The sequence below is a fragment of the Neofelis nebulosa genome, chromosome 2 (genome assembly GCF_028018385.1).
Source record: "Neofelis nebulosa isolate mNeoNeb1 chromosome 2, mNeoNeb1.pri, whole genome shotgun sequence".
Taxonomy (NCBI): domain Eukaryota; kingdom Metazoa; phylum Chordata; class Mammalia; order Carnivora; family Felidae; genus Neofelis; species Neofelis nebulosa.
Window position 1 is genome coordinate 79,833,878 of NC_080783.1, and position 22,357 is coordinate 79,856,234.

The 22,357-nt window shown below is 37.0% G+C and overlaps 1 protein-coding gene across 23 annotated transcripts in view; it reads left to right on the forward strand.

Annotated features, from left to right (window-relative positions):
- Positions 1–22,357, forward strand: part of NEB (nebulin) — a 215,022-nt gene that overhangs the window by 61,699 nt on the left and 130,966 nt on the right. For 22 of the 23 annotated variants that reach the window (XM_058715306.1, XM_058715281.1, XM_058715284.1 and 19 more), the window contains exons 47-63: positions 1,186–1,290; positions 2,278–2,385; positions 3,883–4,194; positions 4,335–4,541; positions 5,240–5,344; positions 6,334–6,441; positions 11,294–11,605; positions 11,793–11,996; positions 15,233–15,337; positions 16,762–16,869; positions 17,221–17,532; positions 17,973–18,176; positions 18,724–18,828; positions 18,915–19,022; positions 20,014–20,325; positions 20,624–20,827; positions 21,286–21,390. In XM_058715306.1, coding sequence (XP_058571289.1) covers positions 1,186–1,290; positions 2,278–2,385; positions 3,883–4,194; positions 4,335–4,541; positions 5,240–5,344; positions 6,334–6,441; positions 11,294–11,605; positions 11,793–11,996; positions 15,233–15,337; positions 16,762–16,869; positions 17,221–17,532; positions 17,973–18,176; positions 18,724–18,828; positions 18,915–19,022; positions 20,014–20,325; positions 20,624–20,827; positions 21,286–21,390 — 3,024 coding nt within the window. The remainder of the gene's footprint in view (positions 1–1,185; positions 1,291–2,277; positions 2,386–3,882; positions 4,195–4,334; positions 4,542–5,239; positions 5,345–6,333; positions 6,442–11,293; positions 11,606–11,792; positions 11,997–15,232; positions 15,338–16,761; positions 16,870–17,220; positions 17,533–17,972; positions 18,177–18,723; positions 18,829–18,914; positions 19,023–20,013; positions 20,326–20,623; positions 20,828–21,285; positions 21,391–22,357) is intronic. The other variant, XM_058715301.1, reaches the window with a different exon arrangement.

Below are 22,357 nucleotides of genomic sequence, written 5' to 3' on the forward strand. Positions count from 1 at the left end.
TTTTCATGCACATTTTGTAACAAAATCTTGTTTGTCTAAGATGAAGTTGAGTAGAAGTTCATGATGCTGAATCAGCACATTGTTTGCCTGATAACAACTGGGTATTGCAGCCCACCCTGTTTCCTAGCTGCGTCAGTGGAATTGAAGAAGACTCTTAGATTATGTGGCTATGGCAGCACTTGGAGCCGGGACCTTCTGTGGGCAAATCATGAGAGCAATTGTTCTCCCATCAGTAGTCCCTTGGATCATTAATTATTCCACCCTTTAGAAAAGGCTTACTGTATTTTTAAAAATTTGTTAGCCATAATAAATATCGGGACCAACAAACACATCAACCTGGTACTTCTCTAAGTTACAAATAAAATAATTGCAGCAGCATTGTTGTGGATCACGATTTGAAATGCCATTGATTAGCAAAAGAGGAAAAAAAAACTATTTGGACTTTAACATTAAACAGTCGCATAAAATTATGGTTCTACTTGTACTAGAGAGAGCTGTATTATACTAAGTCTCTGAGTAAATCCCTTGGAGTCTTCTGAGAAAGAAAACTGATTGGTCAAGATGACCGTTGCCTTTGATAGGGACTTGCCTAAAAGACAAGGCACAAATCTCAGTGCCTCTTTTAAGATTTAGTATTTAAACTCTGACAAGCTCACATAAACCTTTCATTTCTTTTTCAGCATTAATGATTTATTAACCATTTCAGAATAATGATGCTAAAGTAAGAATCTTCATCCTCTTATTGCAAAGTTGTGGAAATTATAGCCCAGACCTGCTGCGTGTCTTTAGGCAAGGTACATTGCTTCTCTGGGCCATAATTTCCTCAAATCGGCAACAAAAGGATTCAACTGATGACCGCCAAGATACCTCTCAGTGTAGCATTTGCTATTTCTATGATTCTCATCTTGGTATCATTTTACTTTCCATCTTACATAATCTCTACTGTCTTGTTTGAATGAGTATCTTTTCCATAAAAAAAATAAAATCGAGTTAATAAAAATACTTAAAATATTGATGTGTGTATATACATATACATATATACATATGTATATATATATACATATATACATATGTATATATGTGTATATATATATATATATATATATATATTAAATGAGCACATTTTAAGATTTGTAAATACTAACTTTCCTTTTTTCCTTTTTTTTTCTTTTTTAAATTTTCCAGCATCTCTACAAACAAGCGTGGGAGGCTGATAAGACCAAAGTCCATATTATGCCTGATATCCCCCAGATTATTTTGGCAAAGGCAAATGCAATTAATATGAGTGATGTAAGTGTAATCCCCCCTGGTTTATTTGAACCAGTATAAACAAATAATGTCTCAACTATGAAGAATGAATGTTTTTAAAATAAGAGGAATCCACAAATGACAATCTTTCTCTTTCTAACCTTGATTTGCTACGAGTTGGAGCAGGCCTGTCAATGAGACTTGGGCCCAGCAGTTAGGAATCTGAAGGGCACTTGGGTTTTGTTTGGGGGGCGGGTATGCCTCCTCAAACTAAGAGACCTGGCAGGAAGAGAAGGGCTTGCCCCCTCCCTCTCCCAGAAGAGAAAAAGGAAGTGAAAATCCTAGGGCTCGTTTCCTGTGGTCTCTCTACCAAGCCTTTGAGATGGTCCTAAAGAGGGGGGTCTCAGGGAAAGTTAAATGGAAAGGGAAGATGAACATTTTGAAGAATTTGGAGCAAGCTCCATAACAAGGAATGTTCCACACTTAGTGTTAGAAAATGCGTAGGTGTTTCATTTCACTTCCTTTCTCAACCTAACCATAGTTGCTAGAAAATCTCCAATCCTACCAGTGTTTTTTCTTCTCTTTGAATTCCATAAGGATTTAGGATTGATGACTCCTTTTTGGATCGTAAAATCCACACAATTACGTAAATAAAAGTGTCACTTGCAAAACAGTGAAGTTTTCTTTTGATCTAAGAGAATGGTTGTTTCGCAGTCTTTCCTTGACTCTTAATTGATAAAAACGTTATCAATTAGAATCTGCTGGGCTTTAGCGGTTTTAAAAAGCATATTTACAACCTAAGAGATCATTAGCTGTTTTTCTGATGGTTTCTTGAAGATAAGTTTGGGTTTGTAATAGACTTTTTCCAAACACAATTTTGTTATTTGTAAGAACATTTAGCCATTGAACCACCAAGGAAACATTCTGCTTAAAAATAAAAATGATGCCACAGCACTAGTGTTTACTCTTTTAAAATAAGCCCGGGCTTTTCTATTTAGAAGAAAATTATTCCCTTGCCTCTCTTTACAGAAACTCTACAAACTTTCTTTGGAAGAATCTAAAAAGAAAGGCTATGATCTCAGAACTGATGCAATTCCTATCAAAGCTGCCAAAGCCTCAAGAGATATTGCAAGTGATGTAAGTCTGCAGGAAAACACTCACCTTTGTTTTGTTTTGTTTTGTTTTGTTTTCTAATTTACCAAAATAATAAGGGCTGAGTTTTGGAAACTCTCAATGGATAAAATATGGGGGGGAACAAAGCATGCCTACTAGCAATGGCCTCCTATTCAATGAGTACCTCTTAGGTTTGCTCTTTTGTTGTCTCTGGTATTTCTGAAAAAACCAGAATGCTAACCACATTATGACCACATATCTTTGTGCTCCCCAGCTTATGAGATCTAGGTGAATTTGCTTTGAACTCCATCCCCAAGGCTATGGCCTGTAGAAATCCAAAGCCCTTCACCAAGCTTTCCTGCAGAAAGACTTGGATTGTTCTTTCTTCCTGCCTGTTAGGAACTGTCCTCCTAACAGGATGTCTCATTGTGTGGTGTACTAGGGGTGCTGATATTTTGGACTCATGACAACTGATTATTAAATAATCAGAAATTTTGCAAGCCAGTTGTTAAATTCTTGGTAGCTTGACATCAGCCATGGTGGGAGTATTTACACCACAGAAATTGACAAACACTGCAGATGAGGGCTTTTATCCCTCCAATCGCCGGTGTGCCAACACACCATTGCCATAACACATCACCTGTGGGAAATTCAGTTCTTTCATTTGGTTGTTTCCACAAGAAATCTGCTCACAGTGAGCACTGAGTTATTTGGGGGTAATGGGAAGAGCACATTTCAGAGTACTCTTTCCTTAGCCACTCCTGCAATGACACTTTCTCTCTCATTTTACATACTTGCTCTTCATCTTTCCTACCTGTCCATCCTGATGCCACTACTACATTGTCCTGAAATCTCCAAATTCTTTTCCCTCTATTATGCTGGAGTAATTTGGCTCCCCGAGCTCCTGCCCCCTAACTCACACACTCAAACTCACAAGAGACAGGCAGAATAAAAACTTTCCATGTATCAGGATCCTCTCTCTGTAGAAAGAAGTTGAGTGATAAATAAAACTTCTTCCCCATTATGCCAGTCTTAAGGGGAAAGGAGTTCTACAAATACAAAGCTACTCTAAAACGATATCCCATAACTAAGCCTATTCTCAACCGTAAAAGGCTGGCTGATGATTTCTTAGGGCAGCATTAAACTGCTTAGAACATTCTGCTCTTTTCACTCATTTGCCCTACTGAAATTCTCTTTGACACTAACAACAGAGTATGTGTGGAAGGCAGTGTGGTATATCATCACAGGCTCTGGGTTCTAATACTTAGTGACCTTAGCAAGCCACTCACCTCCCTGGGTCTCAGCTTACTCACCTGTAACATTGGGGCAGTAATAATAACTTTGTAATCTACCTCACAACATATAGTTGTGAGTAGCAAGTTACACAAATAAATGTGAAAAATGTGTTTTATAAACTGTAGAACTCTACACAAGTATCACTTTTTATAAATACAGAATATTGACACTAGAATTCTTCTAGTCAAAAGAACTGCTGTAACAAATATTCTAATTTTTTCACAGTATAAATACAAATACAATTATGAAAAGGAAAGGGGGAAAATGGTTGGTTTCCGTAGTCTTGAGGATGATCCCAAGTTGGTCCATTCCATGCAAGTGGCTAAGATGCAGTCTGATCGAGAGTACAAGAAAAACTATGAGAAGACAAAGACCAGCTATCACACTCCTGCTGACATGCTCAGTGTCACAGCTGCCAAGGATGCCCAAGCCAACATCACCAACACCAACTACAAGCACTTGATTCACAAGTATGTCCTCCTTCCAGATGCCATGAGCATCGAGCTGACCAGGAATATGAATCGCATACAGAGTGATGTAAGTCTCTCTTCTTTCTGGGTGATGGTTGGATTCCTAGCCCAGGAATGGAGATCACAGTCTTCTATACTTTTGTGTCTAAACTGACAAAGGTAAAGTAATTGATAAGGTGAAGGAGAATTTGTCTCTTCTCTTTATAGAATGAATACAAGCAGGATTACAATGAGTGGTACAAAGGGCTTGGCTGGAGTCCAGCTGGTTCCCTAGAAGTGGAGAAGGCCAAGAAAGCAACTGAATATGCCAGCGATCAGAAATATCGCCAGCATCCCAGCAACTTCCAGTTTAAGAAACTGACTGACTCTATGGACATGGTTCTTGCCAAGCAGAATGCACATACCATGAACAAGGTAGGCAGCCATCCTTCTATTCAGGTCCTTCCATACAGCTCCCAGGAAGGCAGGGCTAACAGCCTCTGGTTCTTGTTTGGGGAATTTGGTTGGAGTCCACCACTTCTGGGCAGTGACAAACAGTTCCAGAGCATGTCCCTATATCATTTTCTGCTGCCGACTTATTTCCCCTGTTTGGTTTTGGGTTTTTATGAGAGAGAGAGAGAGAGAGAGAGAGAGAGAGCAAGAGAGCGGGTGAGCGAGTGCATGAGCGCAAGTGCAGAGGGCAGAGGGAAAGAGAGAGAGAGAGTCAGTCTTAAGTAGGCTCCACATCCAGTACAGAGCCTGATGTGGGGCTCAATCTCACAACTGTGAGATCAGGACCTGAGCTGAAATCAAGAGGTGGACACTTAACTGACTGAACCACTCAGGTGCCCCATTTCCCCTGAATCTTATCATTGAGTTACAAATCATTTGTTTTTTAAAATTATTATATGTTAAGTATTTTTAATCCATTCTAGAAGATAGACCTACAATATTATTTTTAAAAAATCTGAGTTTGTTTTTAGTGTCTTTTCTGAATCATAAGCGACTTTAGTTACTAAAATTAATCTAATTCAAATTGAGTGCATTCAAATGCTCTGTTAAGTTTTTTTCTTTCCTGTGGGTCCTAAAAAGCTATTCAAATTTCAAATGTCTTTTTCCCCCTAACTTCCTAGCACTTATATACCATTGACTGGAACAAAGATAAAACCAAGATTCATGTGATGCCAGATACACCAGATATTTTACAAGCCAAGCAGAATCAAGCTATGTATAGCCAGGTAAAGTTATATAAAAATTTGGCTTAAAACTAATTAAACTTATTAAATGATGTAATGGTAAATAATTGATGTAAATGCAGAAGGAATGGAAATGAATGACTCACACTGGCTAACTAGAGATGCTGCAAAATATGGCGGTTAAAAGGAAGGGCTTTAGCTGTGACTCTTTTGCTCCATGGAGAGAGGCACTGTGCCTGTGTGATTTATCTCCGTACTCCTTGTACTTGGCACAGAGTAGGAAATCAATAAATAATTGTTGAAAGGAAAAAATTGCAGCAGACAGACCTGCTTTGGGTTTTGGCTTTTATGAATTATATAACATTGGGTCTAAGCCTTAGTTTCCTCATTCCTAAAATTGGGACCATAATAATGCTTATGACATTAAATTAAATTGCTGTGAAGACCAAATGAGAAATTTCCATGGAAGGCTCCCCACACAGTACCTGTGTTGAACACACACTAAGTCTGGATGACTTACAACTATTTTCATTATTATCCAGTTTTAACCCCCTTGCATCTATTCAATAAATTTCATGCATAAAGATGAATTCATTTATTGTGCCTCATAAAAGGCTTTTCAGTATCTACTACTTTTATCACTTAGATAATCAAAATTTTGTTACCTGACTTTTTTGGTTACCAATTTTTTTCACATCTGTGATTCAAATAGTGAGCCCAGACTGTACTTAACAGCAGGAGGAAAGTACCTAATATACTTGATATGCCCATATTGTGTCTGAACAGAAAAGCAACTCTAAAATTGTATATGTATCTCATAACTGAGTGTATTCTCAGAGTCAGAAAATTGAAGCAAAATCCTGTAATGCTAAGTCAGTGCTTCATAAAAACAGCTTCATTTGTTTTTATCCATTTCTTTAGAGATAAGGGAGATGATAGAATCTGACGTCTACTCTCTAGGTAAACTGTTATTCAGTAATTCATTGGGGTTTTAGTATATACTGAATAATGCTAAATTATTTAATTTCCAGAAACTCTATAAACTTGGGTGGGAAGAAGCTTTGAAGAAAGGATATGATCTCCCAGTTGATGCAATTTCTGTGCAGATGGCCAAAGCTTCAAGAGACATCGTTAGCGATGTAAGTACTTGTTTGGCTTTTATGATATGTTATCTGAATCAGGTATCTTAATGCTGGTAACTATTTTTATAGATGGGCCTTACCTTTCAAAATGCAATACTATTTCTTCATCTTCTCTTATCCTCTTAGTTTACCAAAAATTCACTTTTCTTTCTTACTGATCCAGTATCAAAGAAAGGGTTTCTTGAATAGAGGTTGAGTCAGAGGACCTATAAGAGCCATTGTCACACTAACAATGAAGCAACAGAAAGACAAATAAAGAAACTGATCCCATTCACAATTGCACCAAGAAGCATAAAATACCTAGGAATACATCTAACCAAAGATGTAAAAGATCTGTATGCTGAAAACTATAGAAAGCTTATGAAGATATTTGAAGAAGATATAAAGAAATGGAAAGACATTCCCTGCTCATGGATTGAAAGAATAAATATTGTCAAAAGGTCAATACTACCCAAAGCTATCTACACATTCAAGGCAATCCCAATCAAAATTGCACCAGCATTCTTCTCGAAACTAGAACAAGCAATCCTAAAATTCATATGGAACCACAAAAGGCCCTGAATAGCCAAAGTAATTTTGAAGAAGAAGACCAAAGCAGGAGGCATCACAATCCCAGACTTTAGCCTCTACTACAAAGCTGTAATCATCAAGACAGCATGGTATTGGCACAAAAACAGACACATAGACCAATGGAATAGAATAGAAACCCCAGAACTAGACCCACAAACGTATGGCCAACTCATCTTTGACAAAGCAGGAAAGAACATCCAATGGAAAAAAGACAGTCTCTAACAAATGGTGCTGGGAGAACTGGACAGCAACATGCAGAAGGTTGAAACTAGACCACTTTCTCACACCATTCACAAAAATAACCTCAAAATGGATAAAGGACCTGAATGTGAGACAGGAAACCATCAAAACCCTAGAGGAGAAAGCAGGAAAAGACCTCTCTGACCTCAGCCGTAGCAATCTCTTACTCGACACATACCCAAAGGCAAGGGAATTAAAAGCAAAAATGAATTACTGGGACCTTATGAAGATAAAAAGCTTCTGCACAGCAAAGGAAACAACCAACAAAACTAAAAGGCAACCAACGGTATGGGAAAAGATATTTGCAAATGACATATCGGACAAAGGGCTAGTATCCAAAATCTATAAAGAGCTCACCAAACTCCACACCCGAAAAACAAATAACCCAGTGAAGAAATGGGCAGAAAACATGAATAGACACTTCTCTAGAGAAGACATCCCGATGGCCAACAGGCACATGAAAAGATGCTCAACGTCGCTCCTTATCAGGGAAATACAAATCAAAACCACACTCAGATATCACCTCACGCCAGTCAGAGTGGCCAAAATGAACAAATCAGGAGACTATAGATGCTGGAGAGGATGTGGAGAAACAGGAACCCTCTTGCACTGTTGGTGGGAATGCAAATTGGTGCAGCCACTCTGGAAAACAGTGTGGAGGTTCCTCAAAAAATTAAAAATAGACCTACCCTATGACCCAGCAATAGCACTGCTAGGAATTTACCCAAGGGATACAGGAGTACTGATGCATAGGGGTACTTGTACCCCAATGTTTATAGCAGCACTCTCAATAATAGCCAAATTATGGAAAGAGCCTAAATGTCCATCAACTGATGAATGGATAAAGAAATTGTGGTTTATATACACAATGGAGTACTACAGGGCAATGAGAAAGAACGAAATATGGCCCTTTGTAGCAACATGGATGGAACTGGAGAGTGTGATGCTAAGTGAAATAAGCCATACAGAGAAAGACAGATACCATGTGTTTTCACTCTTATGTGGATCCTGAGAAACTTAACAGAAACCCATGGGGGAGGGGAAGGAAAAAAAAAAAGAGGTTAGAGTGGGAGAGAGCCAAAGCATAAGAGACTTAAAAACTGAGAACAAACTGAGGGTTGATGGGGGGTGGGAGGGAGGGGAGGGTGGGTGATGGGTATTGAGGAGGGCACCTTTTGGGATGAGCACTGGGTGTTGTATGGAAACCAATTTGACAATAAATTTCATATATTGAAAAAAAAAAGCCATTATCCTAAGATGCTATGTTTGTAGACATTACAAAGAAACCAGAGATTTCAGTTTTCCCCTGCTTGCCTGAAAACAATTTCCTGTTTTCTATTTGTCTATTTTAGACAAATCCAAAGTGCCAGTTAATAAATCAAACTCAATAACCTGATGTTGATAAATTTTTATATGCACATATTTAAAAATTAGCTGCCAGTTATTTTTATTTAACCCATTCTTGCATGTAAATAATTCTAAAATAGCTAGGGGCATAGAAAATTCAGGAAGTTTCAGGAATTTAGGTTTAAGGTCCAGAGGGCTTAACTTTCTGTTGGGTATTTGTTCTCCAAGGCCACTTTTGGTTATGATTGAAAAGGGTAGTTAATTTGGTAAATAAACTAGGTGTAATTCCTATTGACTAATTAAATGTTTGTAAATATTTGACTTAGATATTCTGTGTATAGATAAACATGTCATTACGTTAATTCTAAGAATTAGCCTCAAAAAATCCAGAGAAATTTGGAATTTCAGAGGGAAGAACTACCTCTTAAAATCTTTAAAACAAAACAAGGATTTGGGCTGGAGAAAGTATGTCTAAAGACAGCACCATGAATTCTAAGAATATAAGGGCAAATTCTGTTTACTTTTTTCAAGTTTTTATTTAAATTCTAGTTGGTTACCATATATGGTAAAACTGGTTTCAGGTGTAGAAATTAGTGATTTATCACTTACATGTAACACCCAGTGACTCTCTTTAAATCAGTTAATTTGTGGCGTTCCAGAAATGTTAGAAATTAATTAGATGATTTATTATTACTTATTGGCTTGCGGGTCAATTCCTTATTTAAATGAATCGATATACTGATGAACCTACAGCAATAATGATGCTTGAATGTTCCCCCAGGAACATTTAATGTTATGTACTCCCCATTAGGTGAAGATGATTTAGAAACTGAAGAAATAACATCAGTGATTTTCTCACTACACATTTGATAGGACCTAATTTCTTAGGTAATCTTTTGAAATCTTCCCCTAAAATTAACTTTAAGTGAACTTTCCCCCCATTGTAGAGATTATATCTCCTCTCAGTTTCAAATGGTTTTCATATTCTATAAAATTTAAGGAAATTACAGATATTTTTATGAGTACTTAATTTAATAAATTAGAATCATAGATTTTGGTTAGAGGATAACATGAAGGCTATTTAATTCAGTCTCCTACTCAGTGTCCTGCCTTCTCTCCATCTCCAAAAGATGGCCGTCTGGTCTATGGATACATATGCATATAAGAATTTTTGTGTCCTTCAGGGCAGGTCATTTCCTTGTTAGAGCATATCTAATTTTTATTATATAGTTCCCTATTTTCAACTTGAATATGTTATCAATCAACTCTAGTTCTGTGTTCTGGAACATCACAAAGGAACTTATTTCCTCTGCCACCTGATATCTTTTCATATTACAAGTTTCTTATTCTCCTTTGGTTTTAGAGTTATAAGTCCTACAATATTCTGAATATTCAATATTCTTTAAAAGTCCTTCACTCTACCTGTGATTTATTATATTTTTTTCATTACCCCTCTCAAGATTGGGCCCCAAAATGTAGTGTTGTTTTCTTGTTATAAGAGGTCAGGTCAGAGTAAATGAGCTTTTTTTCTTCTTTTTTAATTTTCTTAAAATAAAATTTTTAAAAATATTTATTTTGGGAAGAGAGAGAGACAGAGTGCAAGCAGAGGAGGGGCAGAGAGAGAGAGAGACACAGAATCTGAAGCAGGTTCCAGGCTCTGAGCTGTCAGCACAGAGCCCGACATGGGGCTTGAACTCCTGAACTGTAAGATCATGACCTGAGCTGAAGTCAGAAGCTTAACCAACTGAGCCACCCAGGAATACCCACAGTAAATGAGTTTCTGACCTGCTTTTATCTGTGCCCCTACAGAATCCATGACATTACTTTTATAAGAAATTTTATAAGATTGCCCATATCAAGCTTATAGTCAACTTAAACTTCTGAGTATTTTTAATATACATAACCATGAAGCTGGGTAGAACCCAAGAGAGTAGAACCTAACTCCATGAAATGTAATGTGTGCTGGGCATCTAGCATCAAGTAAATGCTATCATTACTGTCATATTATTGTCACTATTACTACTGTCATCCAGCATTAATGCAGGTTTTTCCCAATTGATCTAAATACTGGATTTCACTTTTCTTAAATTTATGTAATTCATTTTGACACATCTTAGCAATATGTTGAGGTCTTGTGGAGTTTTCTTTCTAATCTATTTAGCTATTTTTAGCTACATGTGCATGAAAATATGGATCCTGAACAGGACAAGTTTATGGGACATAACCATATGGCAAACCACCAAAAATCCTACTGCTTAATAAATTAATCTATGCTATTAGGCTTGTTCATAAAATCCTGAACCTTCCTTGTTTTTCTGCCATTCAGTGCATACCTTTCCATCATTTCCATAAAGCTATCACAAGAGCTTTACCTTTGTTTATCACAAATATTACCCTGAGGTCAACATACACAATGTCTAGCATATCATGGCATATATTTTTGCCCTTAGTTAGAATTAATTTTTTTATCTTAACCTCTCTTGATAATGAACTATGTTGCATTTTTTTTTAGAAGCCTCTAGGTCAGTTTTCATATTTCATACTAAGTTAGTATGGACATCGCTTTTCTCACTTCAGTTTTGGAAAATAAACATGCAAATAAAGCAAATTGAGTTTTTAATTAAGCTCAAATTGTTGAGCTTCACTTGACCTCTGTTTATGCTAATAAAAGAACTGTTTCCTTTGATTTCAGTTTAAATACAAACAAGGCTACCGCAAACAACTTGGCCACCATATTGGATTCCGGAGCCTGCAAGATGATCCAAAGCTTGTATTGTCCATGAATGTAGCCAAGATGCAGAGTGAAAGAGAATACAAGAAGGACTTTGAGAAGTGGAAGACCAAGTTCAGCAGCCCAGTGGACATGTTAGGAGTGGTGCTGGCCAAGAAATGCCAGGCCTTAGTCAGTGATGTGGACTACAGGAACCACCTGCATCAGTGGACATGCCTGCCTGACCAGAACGATGTTATTCAAGCTAAAAAAGTTTATCAACTACAGAGCGAGGTCAGTTTATTTTTAATTCAATAGCTTATATGTTGCCACTTGAGTAGCTATTTAGTCAGAGACAGAGAGTAAAAAGAGGAATTATTGTTGAATATCTAAAGTGCATCTGTTTGTAATACATAGAATCACTTGAGTTGTAGGTCCAGATGAGGATGGGGTTTTGATGGAGTGCCTTGTATTTTCACAGAATCTGTATAAGTCTGACCTTGAGTGGCTGAGAGGCATAGGATGGAGTCCCCTGGGTTCTTTGGAGGCAGAAAAGAACAAACGGGCTTCAGAAATCATCAGTGAGAAGAAATACCGTCAGCCTCCAGACAGAAACAAGTTCACCAGCATTCCTGATGCCATGGACATAGTTCTGGCAAAGACAAATGCCAAAAATAGGAGTGATGTGAGTAACTCTTTAGAAATAAATAGGAAAATTTATAGTACCTGATACCTGGTAGGAGCTCAGTAACATTTGCTTAATTAATTAGTAGAATAGCATAGCATATCATACCGCGTGGCACAACATAGCATAATGTTTAATACTTGGTTGCTTCATTTGAATTATCAACTACCCTGTACTGGATCATGTAAAATGAGTTAGTACCAATTTTTGTCACCTAAAGCTTTCTTTCTTATTTACTTGCCTTTTCTCTATTTATCCATCCATCCATCCATCCATCCATTATGAAAATGAGAAAACTATTGAACATACTTTTTTTCTTTGAAATTTGAATGCATTAAAGACCTAGATTTTGTGTTGTTGTTGGGACAGAGTGTTGAGAGGGCAGTATATTGAGTACTTTGCACAAACGAAGTAGAACTGTTAAAAAGAGTGTATTTTCTGCCAGGTGATTATAATGCATCTTGTTAAGCCGAATCAAGACAAGTAAAGAAGACATACACATATACATATGCATACACATATACATATATGTATATATACCATATGTGTGTGTATCCCATCTTCAAGTTATTTCCTTCCCCAGCACTGACACCAGTGTCTAGCATTTAACTCTCAATATTTATTGAATAAAATAAATGAAAGATAGTAGTGTAGAGTAATTCTATGCCAAGAAGGGGAAAGATTACTCATCATTGTTCATTGAGAAGCATAACTCTGAAAATTACAGAAAGTTGAATTATGTGCACTGAGATTCTGGAACTGATAAGAAAATTTAAATTTATATATAATAATTGGGTCTTAGAAGAATCCGAATACTTACAATATCTATATATTTTACACATATCATATAAATGTTTATATAAAACTCGTAACTAGTTTACAATAAGCATTTGATAAATTGTAGCTGCTCTTTTCCCAGTCACCCCCTCACAGACTCACAATGTTTACACCCAAAATCTATAATAAATGCTAACCTGTTAGTTTTATTGTAAATATTCAAGTTTTCATCTCTTCTCTCTGTTTTTATGATGGCAACTTGAATCCAGCAAGCTAATAAAGCAACAAATTTATGTAAAACATCTCCCCTTTTGGAATCCAAGTTTCTTTCTCTCCATGAAGCAGAGCTGTTTAGAGAGCTCTGAACTAATAAGGTGGCTAAGAGAAAAACCCTCAGTCATGAAGTTTATCAACATTAATGTCTCACAACAGACCTCTTCAACAGTGTGCCCTGGTTGTAGGAAGGCTAAGACACTGATCCCCTCAGGCCTCAGAAGAGGGCCACTTGATCCTTGAGCCTACTATCTGTCCTTTTGAATAGACCCATACTTCTATCTCAGTATAAACAAATATTAGCATTTTCTCTGTTTTTCAGGGATCAGGGCAGGGGTTGTGGTGAAAGTGACACATGCCATTGAGGAAATGGTCCCGTTTAGTGGTTCTCAGCCAGGTATATTTTTGTCCCACAGGGGACATTTGGCAATACCTAGAGACCTTTGCCGTTGTCACAACTTGAGGGTGGCATGCTACTGGCATCTAGTGGATAGAAGTCAGGGATGCTGCTAAACATTCCAGAAATGTACAGAACAGCACCCCTGCAACCAGGAATCCTCCAGTATACAACACCAGCAGTGCTAAGGCTGAGAATCTCTGGTCTTAATCGGAAAGGTTAGCGCATAACCAGGATAAGCGTATGTGCAAATTCACAAGCCTTGCTTTGTTTTGGTCCTGAAGATCTTAATCAGCTTCTCTGGACTATGTAGTAAGCATGTTCCGGAAGGAGAAAAGTACCAGCTCCTGTACCCCACGCTGCATGCCTCAAGGGGAAATTGGCAAGTCCAAAAAACCAGTGAGAGTTCCAAAATTGTGTATATTGAAATAATTTCAAGTATACAGGAAAGTTGCAAAAATAGTACAAATAAGCATATATATATAGTAAATACATAAATATGAATATAAATATAATTATGTATATATATGTATCTTCACCCCAGTTCTCCAATTGTTAGCATTTATCACATTTGCGTCCCCCCCACTTTTCCTCCTTATTTTTCTTTCATAAATAGGTAAGTTGCTTTATGATGCCTCTCTATCCCTAACTATTTCAGTGTGCATTTCCTGAAAACGAGAACATTTCTCTCACCTAACCACAGTGCGACAATCAAAATCAGGAAATTAATGTTGAAACAATACTAGTCTATAGAACTTATTCAATTTTACCACAAATGTCCTTTACACAAAATAAGAACTATTTTCTGACCCAGGGTTCAATCCAAGATCACACACTAAATTTGCTTGTGCTATCTGTAGTCTCCTGTCATCTGGACTGGCTCCTCACTATTCCTTTGCCTTCTAAATCCCTGACATTGGAGAAGAGCATGGGCCAGTCATTTTGTAGAATCTCCCTCATTTGGGTCTGTCTTTTGTTTCCTCATGATTACATTCATGCTTTGTACTTAGCAGGACAACACATGTGGTATCTTCCTCCATGTGTCATATCCAGTGATACAAGATACCAGTCTGTTCCATTACTGATCATTTTAATTTTGGTCATTTGGTTAAAATGGTGTTACGAGGTTTCTCCACTGTCAAATTACCATTTTATCTTCTGGAATTGATAAGTATCTTTGGGGAGATTTCTCTGACAATGTAGGCATCCTGTTTTTCATCAAAATTTTACTCCCTTGTGTTAGTAAATCAATGAGATTTTTGTTTGAGTTCCCTTTCTTCTGTTGAAGAAAGAGGATGGCTCTGGGACATGTAAGAGATTTTGGATAAATTCCATACCAAATTCTCTTGGGATCCTAATCCCCCCAGATTATTATAAGGTATAACCATAAATAATAAAATGTAGAGAATGCAACTCCCTAATTTCTAGATATACCTTGAATACATCTTCTTTTGAGAAGGGAAGGGCTATTTCCCAATTAAACATCGAAGGAGACTTTTATAATCAGATGGAGAATTTCTGCTTTATTTGACGATCTTGGCAAAGACTCTGATTACTTGGGTTGATTTCTAATGGGCAGGGTTATTTGTAAATTTAAAAAGGTAATCCACACTTTATATTTTGAAAGGCAGTTATTCCCCAGACAAATCAAAAAATACTGTACCTATTTTCTGCTTATGCTGTCAGTTAAAATGCTTAATTCAGCTGAATTTAGTAATCCTGTTTAAAGTTAACGATGTCATTGACTAATCTAACAAAACTGCTGAAAATCTCTTATTTCACATTTTAGAGACTTTATAGAGAAGCTTGGGACAAGGACAAGACTCAAATCCACATCATGCCTGATACACCTGACATTATTCTGGCTAAAGCAAACTTAATCAATACAAGTGATGTAAGTTTCCAAATTCAGCATGTATTTCCAGAAAGATCATTTTAATTTCCTTTAATATTTATTTTATTTCTCAGAGAGTGAGCGAGAATGAGTGGGGGAGGGGCAGAGAGAGAGGAAGACCCAGAATGCAAAGCAGGCTCTGAGCTGTCAGCACAGAGTCCAACGTGGGGCACGAACCCATGAACCGTGAGATCATGCCCTGAGCCGAAGTTGGACGCTTAACCTACTGAGCCACCCAGGCGCCCCCAGAAAGCTCATTTTAATTGCTTCTAAGGCAATGAATTTATTTGGAAGTAAATTTGAATGTCTGAATCATTTTAATTAATAAACTACAAGTGACTTAGATTTCTTATTTAGTGGCTTTTAACTTGAATATTTAATTGGTACTCCCTGTCTCAGGCAGAGTTGAGGGTGTGTGCTCTCTGTTCCTTGTAGTCCTTTATTACACATATCATCGTAATGTAATGGTTTATATTGCTCTCCCTTATATGGACAGGTATTTCTCAGAGTCAGAGACAATTTGTGTTGTTGGAATTGGGCCTGCAGTGTTTAGCTAGTATAGTCCCAACACACATGAAATTTCAAATGAACAAGCATTAAAAAACCATGTAGGAGAATTCTATTTTTATTTTTATCATCATCATAGCATGATCTCCAGAAATCTGTAGGTGTAAAAATTAAATATTTTAAAGACAAATTCTAAACTCTAATAGAAAGACTTTAACATTAAATAATGTTTTAGAATAATGCCACAGATCACTGAAATATAAACACATTCCAAGATCAATAGGCATTTTAAACAATCTGGTTTCTGGATAAAATGCATTAAATTTTCACTTGTTTCATTATGTAACAAATCTGGAGAGACAAATTGTTTCACTTATACTTTTTAAATTCAACATTTAAAGTTTCCTCCCCAAAATCTTAGATTTAAAAAATTATGAAGGATTTTGTTTCCTACCTACAGGTGCGGATCCTGCTATGGGCAACCCTATGTTGTAAAATAGACTATATTTTACAATGTTGTAGCTACATGAAAGAGACAGCCCATCAGGCGTAATTTTTCCCCACTAAAAGCATTGCTCTTTTCTAACAAAAACTTCTAATGAAACACTCCAAGGTAATTGGAAAATGGCACCTAAATGATGTTTTATTTCCTTTCTCTATCAATTTGCTTCTGCCTCATACACTGAAGTATTTGGGAAGAGCTGAGATTTAATTTTGTTGATCTGGGTAATTGAAGAGCTTTAAAGTTTAAAATAGGATCTGTAGCAATCAATGGGCATAATTTCCAATTACATTGGCATATTCTAGAGCAGATACTATTGTTGGGGATTCTTAAAATATTTAGCATGTTGCATTCATTCTGCTATAGTTGTTTATGGAAAACAGTTTTTCTCAAAGTGATTTTCATCTCTTAACAGAAACTCTACCGAATGGGTTATGAGGAGTTGAAGAAAAAAGGTTACGATCTTCCCCTTGATGCCATACCAATCAAAGCAGCAAAAGCATCTCGAGAAATTGCCAGTGAAGTAAGACTTTATCCCCTGTTTATACTGATTTGATTGCAATTTATCACTTTAAAGCATTCTCACTTTAATTTTAAATTGAACAGAATCTTCCAAGGAGTAACAAATTAAAGCAGAGTAAAATGATTCCAGAGAAGTAGGGTGGGATGAAGATAAACTAAGGTATTTGTAGCTGGAATTTGTGTGAAGTTTATTATAAATGAAACTTGTAGCGTGAGTTAGCATTTAATATTTCTCCTCAAAAAACTTAAACCTGTGGTTCTCTAGGCTTTGTGAAATATTGGGAGTTAATGTGCTTTGTAATTGCAACATAAGTTAATCTTGAAAGGTTCAAGACCTATCTTTTTCCTTTAGTACAAGTACAAGGAAGGCTTTCGCAAGCAACTTGGCCACCACATTGGAGCCCGGGACATCAAAGATGACCCTAAGATGATGTGGTCCATGCACGTGGCCAAGATCCAGAGTGACAGAGAATACAAGAAGGACTTTGAGAAGTGGAAGACCAAGTTCAGCAGCCCAGTGGACATGCTGGGCTTGGTGCTGGCCAAGAAGTGCCAGACCTTGGTCAGCGATGTGGACTATAAGAATTACCTACATCAGTGGACATGCCTGCCTGACCAGAATGATGTCACCCATGCTCGGCAGGCCTATGACCTCCAGAGTGATGTGAGTCCAAGATTTTCCTTTGACCAACTAAAAACCGTGGCCGCTTTCCTAAGAATCAAATTTTCCCTAAAGTAAGGGGAGTTGAATTTACACAACTGAGTTCTATATCCCTAGATTAATGCCCACACCCTATCCAATCCCCAAACATCTGGAGGCACCATTACCCCACAGAGAAAGAGCTGGCAGAGCCCCCATTGCTTTGGTTAAAGACTCTGATATGTTGATCTAGAAGATTTGGATCATTCTTTTTGTGCTGCCATTTTAGATGTTTTCCAAAATATGCTTCTAATCTGAATATTCCATCGATTCATAAGACATACCAAAATTTATAAATGTCCCAAGCATTCAAGCATGAAAATGTATAGTAAAATATAATACATAATTTTATTTCTTTAGGGGCATATAATTATGCTTTACTGGTTTGTCACTTATAATTTCAGAATTTGTACAAGGCTGACCTTCAGTGGCTAAGAGGCATTGGCTGGTTACCCAGTGGTTCTCTTGAGGATGAGAAGAACAAGAGAGCTTCCCAGATTTTGAGTGATCATGTTTACCGCCAGCATCCAGATAAATTCAAGTTTTCTAGCCTTATGGACTCCATCCCAATGGTTTTGGCAAAAAACAATGCTATTACCATGAACCATGTAAGTCTTTTCTTCACTTGAAGGGGGTATTAGTGTGTGTGTGTGTGTGTGTGTGTGTGTGTGTGTGTGTGTGTGTGTGTAAACATGGTAATCTGTTTCTATAAAAGGAAAACCATATTTAATTCTTTTGCTTCCATATTAAAGTGGTATTTAAGTGCTGTATGCTTCTTACTGATATGAGACATCTAGGCCTAAAGGTGTCACAAATACAGGGGTGCCCAGGTGGCTCAGTTGGTTAAACATCTGATTCTTAATTTCAGTTCAGGTCAATATCATGATCTCACCATGTGTTGGTTCGAGCCCTGTGTCAAGCTCTCTGATGACAGTGCAGAGCCTGCTTGGAATTCTCCCTTTCCTTCTCTCTCTGCCCCTTCCTCTCTCTCTCTCTCTCTCTCTCTCTCTCTCAATAATTAAACATTAAAAATTTTTTTTTCTAAAATACCAACTCACAGAGTAGACTGTCCTTACTCTCATTAAGAACGAGATTTTTTTAATGTATCTATTCATTACTAGCCTGTACTAGTCACATCTTTTTTGTTTGTTTTAGCGCCTCTATACAGAAGCTTGGGATAAAGATAAAACCACTGTCCACATTATGCCAGATACCCCTGAAGTTTTACTAGCTAAACAAAACAAAATAAATTACAGTGAGGTAAGTAATATATTCATGGTACGTGATGTATTTTGCTTATACTGCACTTTATGAATCAAACCTATGATGATCTATGTCTTTCTCAGAAACTATATAAACTTGGCCTAGAAGAAGCCAAGAGGAAAGGCTATGATATGCGACTGGATGCCATTCCCATCAGGGCAGCCAAGGCCTCCAGAGACATTGCAAGTGAAGTAAGTGCACCTGAAAAGTTCTTTGCCTTGGCTTTGGCTCAAAGATTGCTTTCTCTCTCCTGGTTATATAGTAGGGCAAGTAAGCTATGAGGTTAAAGTTCTTGCTAACAGTCTTTTTTCTAAGTAAATAGTTTTTAATAATGGTAATGAAATTCTCAACACAAAGGTATGATTGAGTCCATAGATGCATTTCAAAATATTGTCCATTTCCTGCTGAATTAAAGCATTAGATACTTGACTATAGTTAGACATCCTTTGGGCTTTTCCACCTGATATATTCTTATATACAATTGAACTCATTGTAGGATTCCTTCAGAAAAAAAACACATGCCTTATGAACCAGTGAACCTACAAGGGCTGAGGGAATGGGACACATTATTCATAGTCCATCCACACGTACCATATGTTTACTTCTGTGTCCAGTGACTGGTTGCCAATATTTATTTTAAGTGATGGCTTGGCTCACGTTTCTAGAAATGTTTATCCTTCTATTTCATTAGTCTATAAAGTCAAAAATATTTTCTTTATTTCCAAAATATGGGAAGGTAACCATCATAATTTAAAAATAAGTGTTCAATAATCAGAGAAAGGTTAAAAGTATTAACATATACCAACATAATGTAATACCTGCTGCCATTAAAATTCATGTTTGTAGAGAATATTTAATGACACAGAGGAATCCTTATGCAATAAATGAAAAAAGCAGGTATATACAATATGACTCCTATTCAGTTTTACTCTCTGTCATACACCCACACACACACACTACAAAAAGCAGTTTTATAATGGTTTTCACTGAATGGTAGAATAATGTCTTTGTTTTCTTTTTTTGTGTACATATATGTATTCTTTATTTTCTAAACGGTTTACAAAGTGCATGTATGTATATGTTCAAGAGGAAATCATTATATTTTTAATGAACAGGAAAATTGGGGCCTAGTAATTGCTTTTTACTAAAAGCTAAAATAGTTGTCTGTATTTCTTCTTCTAGTTCAAGTACAAAGAAGGCTATCGTCAACAGCTTGGCCATCACATTGGTGCCCGAGCAATACATGATGACCCCAAGATGATGTGGTCCATGCATGTGGCCAAGATCCAGAGTGACAGGGAGTACAAGAAGGACTTTGAGAAGTGGAAGACCAAGTTCAGCAGCCCGGTGGACATGTTGGGGGTGGTCCTGGCCAAGAAGTGCCAGACCTTAGTCAGTGACATAGACTATAAGAACTACCTGCACGAGTGGACATGCCTGCCTGACCAGAATGATGTCATCCACGCTCGGCGGGCCTATGACCTCCAGAGTGATGTTAGTATCTGAGAATCATAATGATGTGCAAAGGTAGGAAATCAGTGAATTAACACCCCTTGGAGAAGGTAGCAATAGGTGGAACCAAGCTTACCAGCTCCTGCAAGGCAGGAATAGCATTTCTTCTTTCCTTGTGAGTATTAATTATTTAACCTTCCAGACCAAAAAGGAGTATTGTCTGATATACTGCCTGTCCATTAAACTGAATTTTCAAGAGTATTCTTTATTTCATATCGTTTAGATGAAAATGTTTTCCCAATGCAAAGATAAAATTTTACTGACTATTTTGTGTCAACAGAATATGTACAAGTCGGATCTCCAATGGCTGAGAGGCATCGGCTGGGTTCCTATTGGCTCTTTGGATGTGGAAAAATGCAAAAGGGCATCTGAAATTTTGAGTGATAAAGTCTATCGCCAGCCTCCAGACAGATTCAAATTTACCAGTGTGACTGATTCTTTGGAACAAGTGTTAGCCAAGAATAATGCCATTACCATGAACAAGGTGAGGCTTCAAATTCAGAGAACCAAGGCAGGACTCCTGACAGCAAAATCAAAGAAAAAGAAATATAATCAAGAAAAGAAAGAAAGCATTTATCAACAAAAGACTATCTATCTATCTATCCATCTGTATCTATTTATCTGATATATGTGTCATTTATATTTAGTATTTACTTCATTAATTCTTTATGGTTTTGAGAAAAAGACTTTTTTATGGAAGATCATCTTTGCATAAAAGATATTCTCAATTTCCTTTTGTTAACATACATTTCAGATTATCATAAGGCACTCAAACATCTGTTCTATGAACTGATTACTTGAAGATGTATCTACCATACATAATGTGTATAAAACGTATAACCTTTTGTTATTTTTGTTTATAAAGTTCTTGTGCCCCTGAAATTCTTATTAACTACAAACTGAATTTTTTTTCCTGATGACATTACATATTTTCTTTGATAGCGTCTATACACGGAAGCCTGGGACAAAGACAAGACCCAGATCCACATCATGCCAGACACACCAGAAATTACGTTGGCAAGGATGAACAAAATCAACTACAGTGAGGTAGGAGCAGATACCAATTCTATGAAGTTTGCATGCGATTTCTGATTTCAGTTAATCTGTCCAAGGTGATGTAATACTAAATAACAATTGTATAAAAATCTTTTTTCTTGGTTGGTGTGAATAGCAACTCCTGCATTTTTGAATCCTCATCCTAAACATCAAACTTCAAGTAATGCAAATGATCCCTTACAAAGTGACAATTATAAGAACTAATGATTTAAGCAGTAACCATAAGAATAATCAAAACTTTTTCTTTTATTAATTTGTTTAAATTGGGAAAATAGCAATAGATTGTACATTTATCTCCTCCTAATGCCGTATCACTGTGCTATATCTATCTTCCATATATGATTTCCTTTTTCCAAATTGTGGTTTAAAGTCAAAATTTAAGATTTTTAATGTATAAAATTAAGTCAGGAACTAAAATTACAGTATTATCAAATAACACTGAGAGAAAGAAACAGAAACAGGGGATCTGCCAGGGTATATATCAGCGAGTCCATTTCCTTTCCACCCTCTGTGAGCATGTGACCATGTACCTTCATGTCAGAACCACAGATGTTTAACCCAAGAGGTCAGCCCCTCTTCTACTACTAGAGTCCCCACCCAACAGGTTGTCATCCTGCCTTTGCTTAAGTGTTGTTAGTGACAAGGAATTTATCTTCTGAATCAGCCCATTCATTCTGAAAAATTCCATTAGAAGATGCTTGTAATGTACTGAGTCAAAGATTTCTCTCTGCTGACTTCTGTAGTCTTCTGAGGCTGTGCAAAACCAATCTCTGCCAACTCCACGGAGATGAGGATAGCTACTCTGGTGCCTTCCCTGCCACCTCACCCCAAGTTCTCTTTCTAATCCAAACATCCACAGCTCCTGGGCATTCCTCACATGACACTCCTGCTAGAATGTGACCCTCCAAACCAAACAAAATCCTGCAAGTATAGAATATAGTTGACATCATATTGCCTC